General features: G+C 39.8%; 1 protein-coding gene across 5 annotated transcripts in view; it reads right to left on the bottom strand.

Annotated features, from left to right (window-relative positions):
• Positions 1-21,930, bottom strand: part of LOC131226012 (mannosylglycoprotein endo-beta-mannosidase) — a 71,412-nt gene that overhangs the window by 26,685 nt on the left and 22,797 nt on the right. For all 5 annotated transcript variants that reach the window (XM_058221656.1, XM_058221657.1, XM_058221654.1 and 2 more), the window contains 4 exons: positions 18,415-18,642; positions 16,038-16,096; positions 2,096-2,144; positions 1,235-1,465 (listed from right to left, as the gene is read on the bottom strand). In XM_058221656.1, the coding sequence (XP_058077639.1) occupies positions 1,235-1,465; positions 2,096-2,144; positions 16,038-16,096; positions 18,415-18,642 (567 nt within the window). The remainder of the gene's footprint in view (positions 1-1,234; positions 1,466-2,095; positions 2,145-16,037; positions 16,097-18,414; positions 18,643-21,930) is intronic.

Raw genomic sequence — 21,930 nt, 5'->3', positions numbered from 1 at the left:
TAAACATACAAGTCAAGGAGTGCATTCCAAAGACAATAAATCCGTCAATAAAATAAAATGCTTCCAAATGGATTCACCACTATTTTCAAGGTATTGACCTCAGTCCTCACTCACACACTCTCACACAACCTCTAAGCTTTTTTACAAACTCTCATATGTAGAGATGCCAAATCATGCACAAAAAAACAAAAATAAAAATAAAAAATAGTTCAGTTGAAGCCAAAATGCTGGGAATTCACTGGACTATATTTACTCTGAATTTAGTGAAACAAATTGACTTGCAGTTCACCAAAGATCTATTTGCCATTTGGTTCAAAGCGTGCATATTGAACTGGAAAATTTTCCTACTCTAAATCCACCAAAGAGCCCCAATTCTGAAAATTTCCCAAATTTTGTAGCCTAGGAGAGTTGGTAAAAGTAGCTAGTAAATTGAAATTTTCTGAAATTTCCAAAGTTTGCCTTGCATGACTCGGATTCATAAGATGGGTACGAAATTGAGCTCGATAAAACATAAACATGACAGTAATAAGATTTAAACCAGCTTTGATAAGTGAAAGAATTAGATTCACAAATTGAATGACTTGAATCTATGAACTTAGTGAATCAATGCAAAGTTAATGCTGAACCAAACTTCGGCAACTATGTACCAAACAATGGGAGGCGTAGCTAATGTAGTGTAATATCATTTGAACTGATAAATGAATCAACGGTCGTGTCTTTAATGCATTTGCTGACATCAATGGCACTCATTCCAGAGGAGAAAAGAAAACTAAGGGCATGTTTAGGTGCCACTGAAGTTTTGATTTAACTCATTTTTAGCCAACAAGAGGTCTTCTTGTCACAGATGGTCAGGATTCTGTTGCATAGTAAGCCCCACCTAAATATACAATGGGCTTGACAATAGGGGCATCATCACTCAGCACATGGACGGTTTGGATCTTTTTCATGTGTCACGGGTTGGCACATGTGAAAAGAGGCAGAGAAATGATGCGTCTCATTTCTAAAAAACAACGAGTGAATTGTTTTCCCAACAGCAACAGTCTTGACGAAAGATTTAAAATTAAATAATTTGGTGGTGGCACCCAAACAGGCCCTAAGATTTCCATTATAAAAACTACGGAAATCATGGAAACCATGTAACTAATTGAAGGTGATTGCATATCTTCGAAGGATTCAATATATACTGAAGTTATTTTCCCCACTCAAACTGACCACAAAAGATACCAATGCTCACCGGAGGAAATGTATATTCAACACGTGCCCCAGCTGGAATCGAAAAGTCCTGCTTTTGAAGATGTTCAACCAAGCAAATGCTTCCCTCAAGTTCAGTAGTCACTTGGAGATTCAAAGAACATTCGGCAACCCAGGAACTTGTATTTTCAAACTCAGCTGTGGTGTGCAGATAGATTCTCTTATAACCGTCAAAGAATGTTGAAACCAAGTGAGGGTCAATTATCTTTACAGGCTGCAATCATTACAAGGATTAAAATATATAAGCATCTATAACGGTAGTTTTCTAGATGATGTTGCAAATAATTTTCCATTAGCCAGGGGAAGTGATGACTTTGTCTATCACCAATTAGTTCAGTAACTTAAATTCATAAAACAAGTTCAGAAGAATGTAGATACTATCTATGGCATTGAAAATAACAGGACAAAAAAAAAAAAAAAAAATCAATAGTGTCCCTTGAACAGATTCAAATTTAAAATAAACTTTCAAAATCATTTGAAAGTAATGTCTGAAGTTGAAACCATCATCATCATAAGCTTGTCCAGCTCTTTGGGATCAGCATCTGAAGTTGAGTCTCACTAGACTCACTGCTTGAAAACACAAGCACCAGAAGAAGAAGAAGAAGAAGAAGAAGAAAAGAAAAGAAAAACATTTTGTTGACCTGACCCAGATACTAGAGCTCACAAGACGACCCAAATAAGCATCTGCCTTTATTAACTTATCCTGAGAAACTCTTGTTTTTACATATAAAGACAATTTGCATTCGGAGTTAACAATTTTTTTCCAAATGGATATTTAATATGTGAGGCAGATTATCAAAGCTAGTGGCCACCAAATAAATAAAGCATATGAATATAAACTTACCCCCGTAACAGATATGGATACCTCGTCCCAGATGCCAGTGTTCCTATCCCTGTAACAGAATAAAGACGAGTTATAATCATCACAATCATCCTCATCATCATTATCATCTTTGCCTTTCTCCCTGTAATTTGGGGTTGGCTTTTAAATGAAAGAAAGGCAAAATAATGATATACTGCCCACCAAACACCAACCTTCCTCTTTTACTTACGCTCTTGAAATTGGTTTGGTGAGGCTCACAAGGCAAGCGATAGTGAAGATGGGAATATCCTTTTCTTTCACTAGAAATGAAATAGACAATATATGCATTTCAAAGCAGCAGAATGGGGAAAAGGAATTAGATTCAAGTCTGAGAAGGATAAGATGTGAAGGAATGCTTTTCTAACCACTTGGGCCTTGCTTGGCATACACAAAAAAATGAGTTCATCTCATTTTAGTTCACAGTAATTATGTATTAGGGATGTTGATCTCTACTACATAATTATTGTGAACTAAAATGACATGAACTCATTTTAGTTGTCTATCAACCAGGGCCTTGGACGATAAGAGTGAAAGCATATAACCAAGATGTAACAAAGCAAATGAGCTTCTGGTAAAACTGGAGCAACAACACCACCTTTCTAATAAAATCCTTAAACACACAAGGGATTTGTTGACGAATACACAACGAATCATGAATGGATTCTGGACTATATTGGTTTTACACCACTGACCACACACAAGTGAACAATGCATTCTTGCCTAGGCAAAAAAGACTTCCCGCACTGCTTAGCCTTAATGCCACATAGCTCATGAAAATACCTTAAGTCGTGTGTAGCCTCCACTACATGATAATTTGTACATGCTATACATAGACTAGGCTACATGCTACGTAGCTCACATTACAAATTATTTTTCACTATAATATTAAAATCAATTAATGTTTTCAATGATTGGTTACAATTTTCTATTTTCAATAAGAATTAGTTAATCTTTTCAATGGTTTTAGTAAAATAATATAAGTAACAATATTAAATCAATTTCGCTGCTCTTTCTTTACCTTTATATTTAATCATTGCCCTTTCCTATTACTTTAGGTTGCATTTGGTTGCACCAAATATCATGAAATTTTATTAAATTTCATTATTAATTGATCTATTTGGTGAGGAATATCATGAATTGGTGCAACTAAGCGCAACCTTGATTAAAAATTTAGAAGTAGCGCGTAGCTTACGCTGCACATTATGTAGCTCATGCCTCACGCTTCAGAGGGGTCAATGCTATGCTAAATGCTATTCGCTATCTAAAACACTAGTTGGAAGTTTGGGCACTACCATAGCGCTAACAAAAAATCTGCAATAACATGTGAACCTTGTTGGTTTGTTAGTACCAGTGACATTGGATGACACAAACAACGCCATGCACACATGCCAAGATCTAATGCAAGAGCATGCCCGAATGTTACTCCACAGATCCGAAGGAAATCATGAAGTACATTGATAAACATGCTAACAAAAGGTATGACAATGCTGTACTTAGAGAAGAATATATGGAACAAAAAGCTTATGAGAATATTGATGTTATTGATGTTGATGATACTTCTCCTACCTTGACCGAACGCTCTAGACCACCTAGTCCAGCCACCAAAAGATCCTGAAGGCATGCGCCATTAGATAGGTAGTGTAGACCACATCCCAAGAATATGCTTAACAAGAGAGGTGAAGGACCCGCACAAACAAACCTAAAAACCTGCTATAAAAATGAAGACAGGAAAACCACAGTTCAATATATTGCTTAGTGGTTATATCAAGCCGGTGTTGCTGTCAACATCATTAAATTCAATAGTTTCAAAATAATGGCTAAAGAAATAGGCCAATTTGGACCTGGACTTAAGCCCCCTTCACATCATGAAGGGAAACATGCCTTAAAATAGAGGTTGATTTTACTAGAAGGTTTATTATCGAATACAAGGAGGCATGGAAAATCTATGGATATACTTTAATGGCCGACGGATGGATCGATAAATCCGGTCGAACACTGATTAACTTTCTTGTTAATTGTTTGGTCGGGACAATATTCTTGAAGTCTGTGGATGCATCGGCCCATTCCCACACAGCTAAATATTTATTTAAATTGTTAGATATTGTAGTTGAGGAAATAAGAGAAGAATATGTTATCTAAGTTATCACGGACAATGGAGCCTCCTATGTAGCCTTCTTATGGAGAAGCACTGCCATTTATTTTGAACTTCATGCAAGGCACATTGTATAAATGTAATGTTAGAAGATATAAGTAGGTTGAATAAAGGTGACTGATAGGGCTCGAAGAATCACTGTCTTTATGTATAAATATGTCATTCTACTACATAACATGAGAAAATACATCAGTTGTAATTTGCTTCGTCCAGTCGTCGCCTAATTTGCGGCATCTTTTTTAACACTACAAAAGTTGTATACAAATGTGTGTGTTATATGAGCTTTAGAAGCTTTGTAGTGTTAACCAATTAGAATAACATGCCTTGGTCAAAGAAGGCCAAAGGAAAGTAAGTCCAATAAACTACCCTTTCACAATCGTTCTGGACACAAGTCCTAAAGGCACTAAACTCTTTAGAACCCCTTAGTAGGTGTGTTAGGATTGGTGGATGGTGATGAGAAATCAGCAATGGGATACATCTACAATGCGATGGAGAGGGCTAGATCGAAAATAATAGAGCACTTTACTTGTAAAGTACATAATTATAAGCTTGTATTAGATATATTATAGATAAGAGATGGTTGTGCAGGACAATTAACCACTTGCTCTAAAAGCTCGAACTGTTAGAGTATGGCGAATTAATCCTTTTATCTCATAGCCCAGGCCCCACATCTCATGGGTTAGGACCTCGGCCGAACCCCCCTCATGGGCTCGTGGGCCCCAAATCACATGGGCCACCCACCCCGAGTGTGTCCCCGCATCCCGCGGGCTACCCCACTCGAGCCTAGTGTGAAATGTCCCTGCATTAATCACCCCCAATGAGGAGTCTCGAACACGAGACCTCCCCCCTGGGCCCCAAATCACATGGGTCACCCACCCCGAGTGTGTCCCCGCATCCCACGGGCTACCCCACTCGAGCCCGGTGTAAAAATGCCCTTGCATTAATCACCCCCGGTGAAGAGTCTCGAACACGAGACCTCCCGCTCTGATACCAATTTTAAACAATCACAAAATTCCACATCCTACATACGATCAAATATTCAAAAAGGGGAATCTATGGGGATCCAAGCCTACACAAGTTTAGGGCTAGATCAAATAAATTTATAAACCAAACAAGCCCAAAGGAGTGTAAGATTCATCCATTCTTGGAAAGGATTATTCCCCAATTCAAGAGATTTACCATGTTCCATTCGGGGGAAAATCTAGGGCTCAAATTTGGGGATAATTGGGATTTGAGATTCTTTATGATTAAGGATCTGGATTTAGGTTTCAAGAGGAAAAATAGAGGAAAAGTAGAACCTGAGATGAGCCACGTGCGTGGACAGCAGCTGGCCCTAGACCCACGTGCGTGACCACTCGTCCGCACGTGTGTGGGGCCCACAAAGTCAAAAAGCGACTCCCAGGCTAGGATCGGCCAGGGTAGGACTGCCTCCATGCCAAATTTCGTGTCGATCCGATGCACGGTTTGTGCGTGGTGCTCCGTCGAAGTTTCAGCCCCTCTAATGGGCCAGAATCTGAAAATATGTTGTAGAAGAGAACTTGGGTACAAGAAAGGGTAAATCTGAAGATGGGAGGGATGTAGAAGATGATGGATATGGGGTGTAAAGAAGTGAGGATGATTTGGGATGGTTGTGGCTTCGCACCACGGTAGTTAGCCCTTCGAAGAAGGGAGGATTTCGCACCTAATTCAATTCTTCAACCCAAAGAGATAGAGAAGAAGAAAAACGCAGGATTTTTTTTCATAAACTTCATCTAAAATACCTACATGGGGTTACTTATTTATAAGAAAACCCTAAACCCCAAAAGACAATTTTACCCTTGCGCCATGTGCACACACTAATACTTAAAGCTGAAGTAAATAAAATAATAACTAATCTACGCAATCAAAGCCATTCATGATGTTTCTAATAACGAGAATAGTCAAAACTCAAAATCCTAGATCATCTAAGGTAATAGGTCACGATCATGAGATCTGATTGTAAAATATATATGATGATCGGGTCCACTCCAATGCTCCATAGCAAAGCCCCTAACTATGAGGCCCTCCAAAGATGTCGTTGTCGATCCAGATCGAAAGTGGGGCCCTCCTCCTCCTTGAATATGTGTGTAGGGTGGGGGCATGTGCATGATGTCCCCATCAACTCTCCTCAGCTATGAAGGTTTCGCCACTGGCGAAACAAAACTCTTGAACCGCTCCAAGATGTCTGGATCAAGTCTCTGAAGCTTGTCCTCAGTGAGCCACGTACTGTCTGAAACTGAGCATGACTTCCACTTGACAAGGAACTTTTGAAAGTCATCGTCCAACGTCGATACCATCCGATGGTCTAGAATATCCTCTATCTCCTCTCTGAGTGTGGGAAGGGTAAGTATGGGAGGTAGAAGCTAGGAAGATGGGTCAGGAATGGGCCATGGATCAAGGGAAAGGTCTGGGGAACCAGGATGGTTAGGTGAAAGGCTGGACAATATAATAGTGGTCCCCTGAAATGCAACTCAAGCCTCCACATTGAATGTGGAACTAAATCCCATGGAAGGTGGAAGATCTACCACATGCGCATTGAGACCATTTCGTCTTATAATTTTGAATAGTCCAGCATTACGCGCGGGTAATTTACGAACGGCTCCCTGAGGGTACCGCTCTGGCCTGGTGAGGACCATCATAGAGTCCCCTACATTGAATTCCTTGAATTGTTTATGTTGATCTGCAGAAATTTTATAATGTTCCTTACTAGTATTGATCTTTCGCCTGATTTCTGAATGTAATGCATGAATATGATGTGCAAAGGACTCTGCAGACTCTGATGGCCTATGGGACAGGAACATAGGGACAAGATCAATAGGCTTCCTAGGTTTATAACCAGTAACGACTTCAAAATGACTTAAACCTGTGGATCTATTGACAAAACTATTAAATGCAAACTCGGCGGTAGGTAGTGCAGTGTCCCACGTCCTGGTATGCTCCCTCACTAAACACCTGAGCAAATTTCCTAGGCTCCTATTAATCACCTCAATTTGATCATCAGTCTGAGGGTGGTAAGCAGAAGAAAATCGAAGCCTAGTACTCATCATATGTCATAGTGTCTTCCAAAAATAACTCATGAATCGCACGTCACGGTCAAACACTGTGGTTTTGGGTAACCCATGAAGCTTGACAACCTCACTAAAGAACAACTTGGCAACATGAGATGCGTCAGAAGTCTTCGAATAAGAGATGAAGTGGGCCATTTTAGAAAAACGGTCCATGACAACAAATATGAAATTGTGTTTCCGAATAGTCTTGGGGAGCCCAAGCACGAAGTCCATACTGATGTCCTGCCAATGGGCGAATGGAACTGGCAATGGTGTGTATAGCCCCGTATTTTGCTTTTTCTGCTTTGCCAGTTGACAAGTATGACACTGCCCTATAATTTTGGCCACATCTCGCTTGAGGCTTGGCCAATAGAATCTATCTCTACTAGGGCAATGGTCTTGTCTCGACCAAAATGACCCGCGACCCCTCCTGAATGTAACTCCCAGATAAGAAAATTGCGGAGGGAGGTACGAGGTATGCACAAACAGTTACTCGTAAATAAATATCCGTCCAATATCAAATACTCACTGCTAGTTCCTGACGGACTCTCTAACAACGATGCGTACACAACTCTAAAATCTAGGCACTCAGAATAATCCTCTTTGACACACTCTAGCCCTATGACTTCGACACTCATAGAATTGAGTAACACAACTCGACGACTCAACGTGTCGGCAGGCTTATTTTCTACACCGACCTTGTATTTAAGCACAAAAGTATACTCTTGAAGGAACTAAACCCACTTGGCGTGCCTAGGGCTTAATTTCTTTTAAGAGTTCAAATAGCTCAAAGCCTCGTGATTTGAGAACAAGAGGAATTCTTGCGGCAATATATAATGACGCCAATGGCGCAACGATTGCACTACCGCATAGAATTCTTTGTCATAGGTGGAGTATTTTTGCTTCGCCTCATTCGGTTTCTCACTAAAGAAGGCGATAGGGTGCCCTTCCTGACTAAGTACTCCTCCTATGCCAACTCCTAACGCGTCGCATGCGACTTCAAAAACATTCGATACCTCCCGGTGAGGAGTCTCGAACACGAGACCTCCCACTCTGATACCAATTTGATGTAGGACAATTAACCACTTGCTCTAAAAGCTCGAACTGTTAGAGTATGGCGAATTAGTCCCTTTATCTCATAGCTCAGGTCCCATATCTCATGGGTTAGGAACTCGCCCGAACCCCCCTCGTGGGCCCCAAATCACATGGGCCGCCCACCCCGAGTGTCCCCACATCCCACAGGCTACCCCACTCGAACCCAGTGTGAAATGTCCCTGCATTAATCACCCCCAATGAGGAGTCTCGAACACGAGACCTCCCTCATGTGCCCCAAATCACATGGGTCACCCACCCCGAGTGTGTCCCCGCATCTCACGGGCTACCCCACTCGAGCCCGTTGTGAAAATGCTCCTGCATTAGATGGGACAACCAAAAGTCATCTTTGTTGTATTTAGCAGCCTACATCTATAATTCGGCTATATTCTTCACTTCCACTGATTGGAGTAAGGTAAAAGCGAAGCATATGGTAGGATTTCTTGATGTTTTGGTGAGAATGGTTCTAGATAAAGACGAACATAATAGGATTTCAGGACTTCTGGACTTCCATTTGAACAATGCAGACATAGTCATCAGGAATAAAACTTTGAAATTGCCTAGTAAGTATGAACGTTTTAGTGAGTGGCTCTAACTTAGAATAATTTCTTACAATCTACAAAGTCCAACTTTAATTGTTGTTTGGCCAGCTAACTGGTGGAAAATATACAGAGTGGACCCGAACAGAAAGGATTTAGCACTGAAGAAGTTGGCCATGAAAACTCTCAGCCTCACGTGTTCTAAAAGCAGTTGCGAGAACAACTAGAGTACGTTAGAGTCAATAAGATTTTCAATTCACTCTTCAAATGTTGGATTTAAAGCGACTATTAAAAAATAACTAATTTAAACTATCACAGTATCACTAATTCACTTTTGCGTGTTATACAAATTCACACCAAAAAAGGAATCATCTTGAACCAAAAAAGCTAAATGACATGGTATTTGTCCAATACAACCAAAAGCAGTGGGAGCGATCTCAAGCTAGGCGAGAAAAGCATGGTTTCTATGATCCTATCTGCTTAGATGATCTAGAGGCAAACAGTGAGTGGCTTATAAAGATAGAGGACCCGGTGTTTGCAAGAGAGGACTTAACATGGGGCCCAAGTTGAAGATGCCAAATTCGGATCAACACCTGGAGAAAGTTCTTCAAGTCAAAGATCGAGAAGACAAACGAAGCCTAATAGCAGTTAAGGCAAAGAAGAATAAGAGATTCAAGAGACAAGAAGATCATGATCAATAATTGAATACAGATCAAGAACTCGTGAGAATCGATGACGAAGAAACAGAAGAAGTATACGTTAAAGAAGGAGATAGTGGTGGTGGTGGCGGCAGCGGCGGCAATGATGGTGGAGATGTGCCACAATGGACTATGGATCAAATTGTATAGCTTATTTTTAAAATTTAAAATTTTGATTTTTCATTTTATAGTTCGTAATTGTAACTTTGTAGTTTGTAGTTTGTGTTTGTAACTTTGTAATGCCTAGTTTGTACAAATACAATGTATTTATTATTTCTACTGTTCTACATCAAATCATTAATAAAAAATTTATGATGTTTCTTTTTCACAATTTTGAATTTTTGTGTGTACACACACACTTTTGGTACTTATTACTTATTACCTTCTTAGTTAACTTTGTTACTTGTTAGATGTAATGTAAATATGTAATAAATATATCTAAATATGAAAATAGTTCCAAACACTACTAGTAGTTTTACATTTTTTTAATTTTTCCTCTACTTTTGTTATTTTTTTAATTTGTCCAAAAATAAGTTCACAGGGCCATGTGATCACATGTGCAATTAGCCCACTTGGACCGCACAAGGTCGATTATGCCATTTGACAACATTGCAAGTCTTGGTGATATACTACCATGTATCGATATCACTAAGATATCGCCACTTAATCACATACCAAAAAACCCCCGTATCAATACAAGTCGGCAATATTCTCACCCAACCCCCATTTTGACAGGCTTTGTGCGTAAATTAGAAAAAGCGGAAAATCAAATATTAAAAAAATGGAAATTTTCTCCAAAAAAAAATTCTCAATCTAGGTTGGAGGGGGGGTTTCTGCACCTCATCTCCATAACGTGTAGATTGAATCTCCAATTTGGTGAGAAAATGGCGGATCAAAAGCTCGATGGGCTAAAATCAAGAAATGAAGAAAAATTCAAAAATAAAAATTGGGGATCTAATTGGGGAGTGCATTTCGACCACTCTTCCATTTTCGTGAATCAAATCCCTTGATTCAGGGAAATAGGGAAAACATGCGTAAATCAAAAAAAAAAAAAAAAAATCAAAAAAATAGAAATTTGGTTTTTTTTTTTTTTTAATCTAGTTAGGGAGTGGATTTCGACCACTCTTCCATTTTCATGAATCTAATCCTTCCACTTGGGGGAAATTTTGGATAAGAGGAAAATTTGCGGACATTTTTTTTTTTTTCGGGGGGGGGGGCGAGGGGGGGGGATCTGGTTGGAAAGTGGATTTTGACCACTCTTCTTCAATTTTTGAACTAGTGAATTATTTAAATTTTCGAAAATGCAAAAAATAATAATAATAAAATAAAAAATAAAAATTAAAAATTAAAAATTAAAAAAATAATGACATTGTTTCATGAAAAACTTATTGATGTTTTCTTTTTATTGATGGATGTTAACGAGTGATTTGGTGCATTTTCAATTTTATTTTTTTGAGTTTTAAAATTTATGTAAAAAAAATTTGTTTAGTTTTAAAAAATAATTATTTTACTTCGCGATGGATGGATGGATGTATGGATGGATGGATGATATATGCATATTTGGAGGTGTGCATTGATGGATGGATGAATGGATGTGTTACGGATGAATGTGTTATGCACGTATGGATGGATTGATCGACATGTATGGTTGTATGGATGGATTTATTAGTGTGTGCATGCATGGTTGGAAGGATTGATGGATGGACGGTAGGTTGCAGGACGGTTGGGGGCATAGATGGTTGGATCATGTATGCATGTGTATGGCATTGATGGATGGATGGATGGATGCATGTGTGTATGCATAGACGGATGGATGTATTAGTGTCTGTATGCATGGATGTATGGATGTACTAGTGTATGTATGCATGGATGCGTGGACATGTATGTATGTATGTACGTATGCGTGGATGGATGAATGTATTTGTGTGTGTGTGTGTGCATGTATGGATGGATGTAATTATGCATGTATGGATGGAGGATGGATAAGCGTTATGGATCTATGGATGTATGTATGTACGCATGCAAGCATGGATGGATGGATGACTTTTTCTTTAAATTGGAGACAACTTTTAAGTGATTATTGTGTTTCTAATGATACTATTGGTAAATGAACTCATTTTGGTTAATATTGTTCTTATTTCTTACAACAATACATGCTTCTAGGCCCCCATTAAATGGAAACTTATCATGCATGCTTTTTTTTGTAATTTTTTATTCCTAAATATGCAAACGTGTATTTAGCATCTCCTGAAGTTTCACTAAAAAATCTACCTGTTTTCCCCATGTTTCCCCAATGCTTCCCTCAGTTAGCTATACATTTCCAAGTATTAGCAATAATATCAACAATACCGATACATGTTTTCATATCCCCAGCCATACATGTTTTCATATCCCCAGCCAACGATACTTGCAACAATACCAATACTACGAACACTACCTAAGATCTATCTTCTACCCTCCTTTCTTCCATCATCACACTATGAATTCCCTTGTTTTTGGCACAGGCACCTGCGATGTTGTGGAAAAACTTCATATTTTTGTCCCCTTCTTTTAGCCACGTTGCACATGACTACTAGTCTGCTACCTCCACTTTCTCTTTTCTTGTAACAGGCAGCTCATATAGTCATGGGAGAACTTGAATGCACCGCAAGATGGCTTCAACTTCCGCTTCCCTATACCCCAAAACCTTTTTTTCCGATCATTAATCTTTCTTTTTAGAAGCTTTAACTTCATGTGTAATTCAAACCCTGCAAAACCATCAACATGGAAAAAAATTCAACCATTCTTTCATTAAATTCGAGGAACCCTCAACCTTAAGGCACATAAGCTCGAGTGTAAAGGACTCGAGCCCCCAGTTCTCCTCGTTCACTTCCAAAACAATAGACATCGGTTATAGGCGGGCTTCGAGAGATCCCTTTGTCACATAGGAGGGTGGTTATCCACCCAGTCCAATGGAACCAAGAACATGTCGAGCTTCAACAACATGGCCCTTTCCTGCCCATTGCTCCCTCTAAACTTAACATAGCCCATTGAAATGTCCACCAACTCGTTCTTCCCAACCTGATTGGATAATTCCCGAATTCTCCTCACTATTTAACTACCATTCAACTTTTCGAAATTTGAATCTGACCATGTTAAAGTCTCCCCCCAATACCCATGGAAAAAGCCACCTATTCCGAACCAAGTCAAGCTCCTCCTAGAACGTCAGCCTGAGCGCAACCTAGTTCGGCCCATAAACAGAGGTAAACACCCATCTGTATCCTACCAAAACCCTATCAATTGCACTAACATTGAGTATTTCCCACACCACAATTCCTCCATCTTCCATGCCCTAGAGTCCCAAATAACAACTACACCCCCAGCAAATCCATCGACATCGAGCTTAACTCACTCCTTTTCCTTAGATCCCTGAACAAACTCTATAAAGCTTCTTACCCATAGTTTGCATCTTTGTCTCCTGCAACATTACCAACTGAAATTTAGCTCTTCTCCAAAGGTTCTAATTTAAAGCCACTTCTCCCAACTTCCCAATCCCTTAACATTCCAACTAAGCAGGTTCATTGGAGCACCGAGCGAACCCCTCTATAAAGCTTCTTACCCACAGTTTACATATGTCTCCTACAACATCACCAACTGAAATTTAGCTCTTCTACAAAGGTTCTAATCTAAACCCACTTCTCCCGACTTCATAATCCCTAAACATTCCAACTAAGCAGCTTCATTAGAGCACTAGCAAACCCCTCTACCTTTTTTCCCACTTTTGGAGGCAACACCTGAATCGCAGTTAACAGAAGACTTCAGTCTCGCCAATTCCCCCTTCCCTTGGGAGAGATTTTTTCCCCTCCACTGCCCGAGCCTTCTGAACTCCCCATTCCTCCACTAATTCGAAGAGCGCAATGAAGTCCTTCCTGATCGCAGTCGCCAATGACACTCTGACCATCCTCCCAACCTGGTTTATCACCTCCTTAATATTTCGTCCCCTTTGTCACTGGAACGTGCCCTTCCTCACTCTCTGCAAGGAGATCGATGCCATTCACTAACAAGTCCTGGCTGTTGCACCAAAGCACATCTTCACCTCTAGCTCCTTGAATTGGAGGAATGTCCGGCATCTCGAGAAAAGGATTGGCAACATTCTTGTCTCTTTTTTTCTTTTCTTTTCTTTTCTTTTCTATTCTTTTTTTTTTCTTTTTTCTTTTTTTTTTCTTTTTCTTTTTTTTTGAACGGTTGGCAAACACACTTGTCAACCCCTACCCTTTAAAACTCGAAGCTTGAAATTTCAGGAGGCTTGTCTTCATGCAGCACCAACACCAAAACTTGCTTCACCAACTTATACTTTAGTCGAAACATTTCCATTGGCGAGGAGGGAAAGAGACCATTTCCACCAAAGGAAGGCACCTTGATTAAAGGAACAAGCGGATGGAGCATTACAATCCGCCCAAACTCCTGACCTCCTCCAGCACACAAAGACTAGGTCGAAGGGTCAAAAGGTGTCTGATAAAAGCCTGAGAGCTCACACGAGCAGGAACAATTAAAAATGAGTTCACGTGCCTCCTAGTTAAAAATTTCCACACGCATGGGATGAGGCACGTGCAATGGAAACACGAATCGCTCCCCTTCCTAGACACGTGGGCAAAACTCCAACACTAGCATGTTACATACCTACTCTAAATCAACACCAACCCTACATGAAACCCCAAACGAGTTGTGGCTTCAAACCTGACATCATCCCCCAAACCTCACAACTGAACCTCCACTAGACATCTGCCCATCTCCTACACCATATTCGCAGTCAAACATGTCGCTGACTGATTACCACACCCCATCGCACCTTTTGTCACTCAGGACACGTGTCCTAGTTTCCTCCACACGTGTCCCACTCTCCTCCACATGGCCGCTCAACGTCTCTTTTGACAAACCTTTGGACAAGACAGTCACTACCACCTCTTGATCATGCACTAGCAAGCAGCAACATGTCAAGTTGAATGTCATTGCTACTCGACCAACCACCGAGACACCTCTCTCAGGTCCAGTAGTTCGTCGGAGCACCCTAGCCGTGGTCCTTCATCTCCCTTCCACGACTCTCTTATGCTCCCTTCGACATCATCACACCTCCAGCAAGCACCAGCCTAAACCAGCTCTCCACCTCTCCCTTTACATTTTATCCTAACCAAAAGGTTCTCCTCCTCTACTACAATGGGCAATTTATCCAGGATCGCATCCCTCTTCTTCCTCACTAAGATTCCCACCATCGTCACATCGACAAAAGCTTCCATCTCTAGATCAACAACAAGCACCTCCCCGATGCAGGACCCAACTACAGCGAACACATTGAAGAACCAAAGTTCTAGAGGCAAAACCCATGCATAGATCCAAACACCCTCCATCCCAAACATTGACCTGTCAAACACTTGCACATGGCTTCCACTGGTCCATCGTTGAACAAAGATCCAGTGAGGAGAACTTTGTCTAGGTTCTCTAATAGCTTCAAAGAGATCTAGCCCTCAAAATCACTTTGAAGTTTCAAGAGCAATCATCCTTTTCCACTTTGCAGAAAGAGGCCAACCAAACACCCCCCTCGGCCACTGAAACCCCCTCCTTTGTCAACACCACCACACTCCATTTAAAGGCTTTCCAAAAGTTTTCCACAATGCCTAGGTGAATAACCTTCAGGCCCTCTTCCAACTTCTCCACCCACAAATAATACCTACTCTCCTTCGAGAGATCCACCTCCCCTTCCATGGCCTCACCTAACCCCAACTGCACAACTCACCTCTTCTTGTTTTTCCATCCTCACAAAGGCAATACCTACTAGCCGACAAGCCCCCGCTCCATTGAATGAAAACCTTGATGATACCTACTTGCTTCCTTCTAACCTTAATCCACCCTTCCGTATCCCTATGCTCTTGCTCAGCAATCCCCTCTTCAAGGACCCTCTTACCCACCCTCTTATCGATTCTCTCTCCCCTACTCCCTTTGCCCCCATTGTTTCCCCTTGATACCATGCTTCTCCCGCCATTACTCCCCTCCACCTCCCTCCCCTGAAGAAACCTTCTCCCCCTGAAACCCTCTTTCCACCAGCCGAGTCTCTCAGCTCTTGCTTCCCCTCGATTTCCTATCTCCACCTCCCACTGCTCTCCCTCCATCCTCCTTCACATGCCTACCCTAGAAGGATCCAGAAAAATCTTCTCACAAACCTCTCCTCCAAAGAAATCTGCCTCTCGGCCAACCTCTTGATTGACTTTGCATTCGCCCTCTTGTTCGTACTCGCATCCACTCTCGAGACCACATTCGTCCCCCTATGTAGATAATGACTGATGAGGAAATACAAAATACACAACCATTTGTCTTGAAGGAAAAAAAAAAAAAAAAAATGGTTACCTTATTGGGGTCATCCAATCCCAACCCTCAACATATTGAGCAGCAACATCTTTTCCAATCTAGCATGAAAATGAGAATAATGTTAGCACTAAACAATACATGAGTCTAGCAGTGTCAGGTGTACAGTAAATATAATTATATAAAAAACCTAAACTTTTTTTCCATTATTTGTAACATGTCCATATTGACTCGAACAAGTAATATGGTAACAAGAATACAAGATGCATTAGGTCATACACGTATATGCGTGTGTGCTAATCAGAGTCAGACAGCTGCACACCTGTAAATAGTCAGGGACATATACTGTGTCATACAATGGTAGAGTTGCATACATAGAATTTAAAATTTTCTTGGCCTTCTAAATATGAAAGCAGGCAATAGATAGCATTGGAAAATGCATAAGCTTCAGACTATAGCATTCAGGTTTTTACAGAGCTTTGAGCAAACAAAACTATTTAAGAACGTTACAAGGTGAGCTGTTGTCATCATGGAGCAGACAGCACCGTTCAAGAACCCTACAATGTGAGTTGCCGTCATCACCATCACAGCCTTGTCCCAGCAGTTTGGGGTTTGCCTTAGTATCCATGGACGCTTGGCATATTGAAAACCACACAAGGTCAGTGCCAAATAGAAAACATTTGTACTTTATGCATGCTCAAATGCACGTGCACCTATATCTGTGATTGCTTGGTATATTGATAACCTTACAAGGTCAGTACCACTCAAACAATGTTTGTAGTATGTACGCGTTCACAAATACACATAATCCTAAGGGTATTTTGTCATTGTAACTGTCTTCATCATCTTCCTCCTCATCACCGTTGTCGTCATAGCCATCATAGCCATCCTCATCATCATTGTTGTCATCATCATCATAACCATCCTGGTCATTCTTCGCATCCCCAATGCCATCATCATCACTGTTTTGATATTGTCATCATCATCACACTACATTGTTTGTGGATTAAAGAGTAAAAGAAGAAAAGAAAGAAAAGAGAGAGAAGTAGGGAGAAGAAAGAAAGGGAGTTGGAGTTGGGAAGTCCACACCCCCTCCCCTTATATTCCTTAACAAAAAAGTACAAATGACAAAACTGCCCTCAATAACAAAAGAAAATATACCCAACATGTCTCAAACCCTCTTAGATAACTAATAACTAAAGAAAATGAGTAAAAACAATGGATAGGTGGGTCATACACTGTATAGCCTACCTCCACATCCATTAACACTCCCCCTCAAGCTAGAGCATAAATGTTGTCGATGCCAAGCTTAAAATATATGCGTGTAGACTGATTGTGACTAAGGGCCTTGGTGAACACATTACCAAGTTGATCATAAGACTGGACATATGGTGTAAAGATTTCACCACTAGAGACCTTGCGTATGAAATGACAGTCGACTTCAATATGTTTAGTTCTCACGTGATAAACTGGATTGTTTGCAATGTGAGATGTTGCTTGATTTGTCTCAAAATTACGCATTAGTAGATTCACTGCAACTCGCATTTCGTGCAACAGTTTCTTGATCCACATTAACTCACAAGTAGCATAAGCCATTGCTCTATATTCTGCTACAGAACTTGAGTGGACTACAACACCTTGCTTCTTACTCTTCCCCGTAACTAGATTTCTTCCCACAAATGTGTAGTACCCAGAGTAGTAAACCGCCTATCTGCTAGAGAACCTGCCCATTCTGCATCAAAGTAACCTATAATCAAAGACGATTGCTCTTTTAAATACCACAGAACTTGAACAACTACATCCATACGAGGTACCCTCAGAGAACTCAGAAACTGATTCACCACACACAGAAAAAGATATGTTTGGCCTTCATTATCGCTATCTAAAACCCCTTCTTAAGTGAAAAAGCCTTTATTATCCCTTCTCATGACCTGTATCCAAGTCTTTTCAAGTCTTCCTCACATCCTCCTTTCAAGCCCTTCAACCCTAATCAATGTTACCTTCCTCAGCAGGGCCCTTCAACCAACTCTCCATGTTCTTTATCAATTCAGTCAACTTCAATTCTTTAGAAGATTCAGTTGAAGCATCTAAATTGGAACTTGACATCATCAATGAATTAATTCAGTAGATACTTGTTCATTGAATATCATTCCATGTCTCAAGGGCACAATACAATTTCTTCAATCTTCTAGATGACGGCTGCTCAAACATGCTATTCTAGTGTAGCTATTATTCAATAGTGCTAACTGCAAATAATCAGCTTACATCTAGCAATAGCATATTTGATCTCCACTTACATGCCCCATGATCTACTTCTACAAGGGTGAAAATTATCAAATCAGAGAACCTCTTACCAACTAAGATTTATGTATATGGAGTAAAAACTGACCATATAAAGAGATGAGAAAAGAACATATACCTCGTGATCACCACCTTGGCCTCCCTCCGCAGGAATGCTTCCAGGATGGTCGGGAGGATAAACAAGAACAGCCAGCAGGTTTTGTCCGTCAGGACGCATAATATCAGTAACGTCCAGAGAATGCCTTCGAAACATCCCTTTCGGCAGGACCTTTTTGTGCCCATTCAAATACACCTCTGCAGAGTAATTAATCGCACGGAAGTTCAGATCTACATGTTGATTGCCTGACTGCAAAACCAAATTACGAATAAAAAGAAATAGTTATACAAAAAGATCCCAGGTATGAAATGCTGAAGAAGCCAATACTAATAATAATAAATAATAAATAAATAAATAACAGAAGGCATTCCGGACAGGTACAGTTAGAAAATACTTATCAAGGAACTTTCTATATGGTAGAACTGTTCGAATTTCATGATTTGGAGCCCAGTTAGCCATTTTAAGATCATTTGGCATATTCCTTCTTCTTTTTTTTTTTTTGGTTTCTAAACATTATAGTCATGATGGCATATCTCTAACCCACTACTGAAAAATGAAATTAGAGAACCAGCTTCAGTGCACAAGTAACATATTATGGGGATGATGATTAAGAATGTATGCATCTTGCGTCTTCAAAATGCAGAGTCTGTGGACCATCTGTTCATTCATTGTGAACATGTGACCGGAACCTGGTCATTTCTTTCGGCTATATTTGGAAGTTGGTGGTCTATGCTGAGTTCTCTTGAGACCCTCATGCAAGCCTGGAATTGGTGAATCAGGGGTAGAAGAAAGAGACAGATGTAGTGTCTATCCTATAGTTGCAGGATCCTTCTAACTAGGGGCTGCTCCTGCTTCGGATTCTCGCTCTCGATCCTGCTTCCTACTTATTTTTACTTGTTTACATTTTGAAAGAGACACTCCCTACTTCCACACCCGAATTTGTTGCCACTTCATTTCACGCTTGATACAACTATAGTCTCTCCCTGCCGTTGTCATCTGGTTTGTGTGGAAAGAACATGACAACCAGTGTTTTAAATAGCTACACTAGCGTGTAGCTTACACTACATAGCATAGCCTTAATGCTACGTAGCTCATGAAAATAGATTAAGTTGCATGTAGCATACATGATAATTTGTCTGTGCCACATGCTACATAGACTACGCTATATGCTATGTAGCTCTTATTATAGGTTATTTTTCACTACAACATTAAAATCAATTAACGTTTTCAATGATTTCTTACATTTTTTCTATTTTCAATATTAAAAAAAAATTTTAAAAAACAAAAAAAATAAATAAATAAATTTTAAAAACAACAATTTATCTTTTCAATGCTTTTAGTAAAAATAATATAAGTAACAATCAATGTTTGAGTTATCGGTATTGCTACAAATTTCGCTGGCCAGGGATAAGGAAACAATATCGTTATTGGCGATAATATCGCTGATAACCAGAAATGTATCACTGAGGAGAGAAACATTGAGAAAACACGAGGAAATAGTGGAATTTCTCAATGAAACTTCAAGAGATGCTAAAATACACATAGTTACATATTTAAGAATCAAATAATTGCAAAAAAGATACATGCATAATAAGTTTCTCTTTAATGAGGGTCTAAAAGCATGTAAGACTCGAGGAAATATTAGAGAAACATAGGAAATTTTGTGGAATTTTTTAATGATACTTCAGGGAATGTTACCATGCATGCATACATCTATCCATCCATCCATTATCCCATGCATGCATACATATACACACATACAAACATGCATTACATCATACAACCATGCACCCATTTAAAAAAAAAAAATCAAAGTGGAATTTTTTTTAATAAACATATTTTTGGCAATATTAATACATTGGTGATACAAATGGCGCCCGGAATTTACTTAGTCAAAAATATTCATGATACAAGCGACAACTGAAATTTACAATCGAAAATATTGGCAATACATTAGCGATACTTAGCAATATATCGCCAATACCTGGAATTTTTTATATTACCATTGTTATAGGTATCTGATGAGGACATCACTTGACATACACCTTTGCGTGCGTATTAGAGGAAGAGGTGGGCTACAACGATTTTCCTGTGGTTAGACGAGTACCCGTGATTATGCCGAAGACCCCATGTGCATTTATGAGCATCTGAAGACCCCACGCTAGGAAGATGGACATGGGTTGCTTTATGGAGTGATCCAAACCCTTTTATTGGAGGGACGTGACAATCGAGCCGTTAGATCACATGATCGGGCCATTGATCATGGATCATCCACACTAGTTTTTCTTAGATTTTATTAACTCATTAGATTATACATACATACATACATACATATATATATAAGAGAGAAAAAGCTCTTGCTTTCTTCTTCTTCCATCTTCTACGAGATTTGAAGATAATTCCATGTGATTTGGAAGGGAGATTGTTGTGAGACTAATCTTCATCAACGGAGGTGCGAGGTCTCCATCCCCACATCACCATCACCAGCTCTTTTCCCCTCCATTAATGTATTTTCTTCAAGTTCTTCGATTTTCCCATCCTAAGCTTTCATCTTCTCTTAAACCCATCTTTCATTTACATATCTACAATCCCAAACCGTAAGAGACCTAACCCATCCATCCCACGCCACACATGTGAACCTTCCGAGTTAGCCATATGACCACACCTTGTCCTTTTTGGCTTCCTTTCACCCTTAAATCAAAACCCCCTTTTACTCTCTATCAAAACCCTAACCCTATATCCAGAAATCCCTAATTTTCCTAGATTTTCCCAATTTCCTAAAACCTTAATTTTACCCTAGGTTGCATTAGGCATTCTACTTTGAAATAGATTATACCCTATGTTAATTGGATGTCCCTATATCCATTATATCATAGTTTCCTTTTATTTAATGATCTTGAGTGACGATGTTGGTAACTTCAGCTAGGATTATGCATGATGTTCTTTTGGTTTTCATGGTATTCGTGATGATTATGGCAATGTTTATGCTTTTTTTGTTAATTGTCTTAATTTTACTATTTGATCTCACATGTTATTTGGTTCATGCATTGGCCCTACATCAAATTTGGTATCAAAACAGGTTTTTAGCGTAGGTCGATCTATCGACAATCCCTCTTTGTGGTGAAAATTTACTAAAGAACCCCTTAACCTAAATCGTAAAAATCATAGAACTTTTGAACGCTCCGCCCCGAACAACAGGCAAGGGCACGCCGCCCCTTGCACCCCCAGCGAGCTGACCACGCAGCTCGACTCGCGTACCGACTTTGCGAAGGGACATATTTTGTTGAGTTTAGTTAGACCTTTTCCTAGGTTTTGTTGAGTCCCCATATAGATCTAGGCCATATAGGATTTGTGTCGCATCTAGGTTAGGAGTCACATCTAGGGTTAGTAGAACATTCATTGCAAAAGATCATATTGCTGATTTTTTTGGGAGTATCATATTGCTGAATTTTTAGCTAGCATTTTCACTTATACCATTACTGAAATCTCAGCATAGTAATCTCAGGGTATCACATTACTGAATTTTCAGTTTGGCAC

Source organism: Magnolia sinica, chromosome 14 (genome assembly GCF_029962835.1).
Source record: "Magnolia sinica isolate HGM2019 chromosome 14, MsV1, whole genome shotgun sequence".
NCBI lineage: Eukaryota > Viridiplantae > Streptophyta > Magnoliopsida > Magnoliales > Magnoliaceae > Magnolia > Magnolia sinica.
Note: the sequence above shows the minus strand (reverse complement) of the source record. Positions and strands in the feature narration are given on the sequence as shown.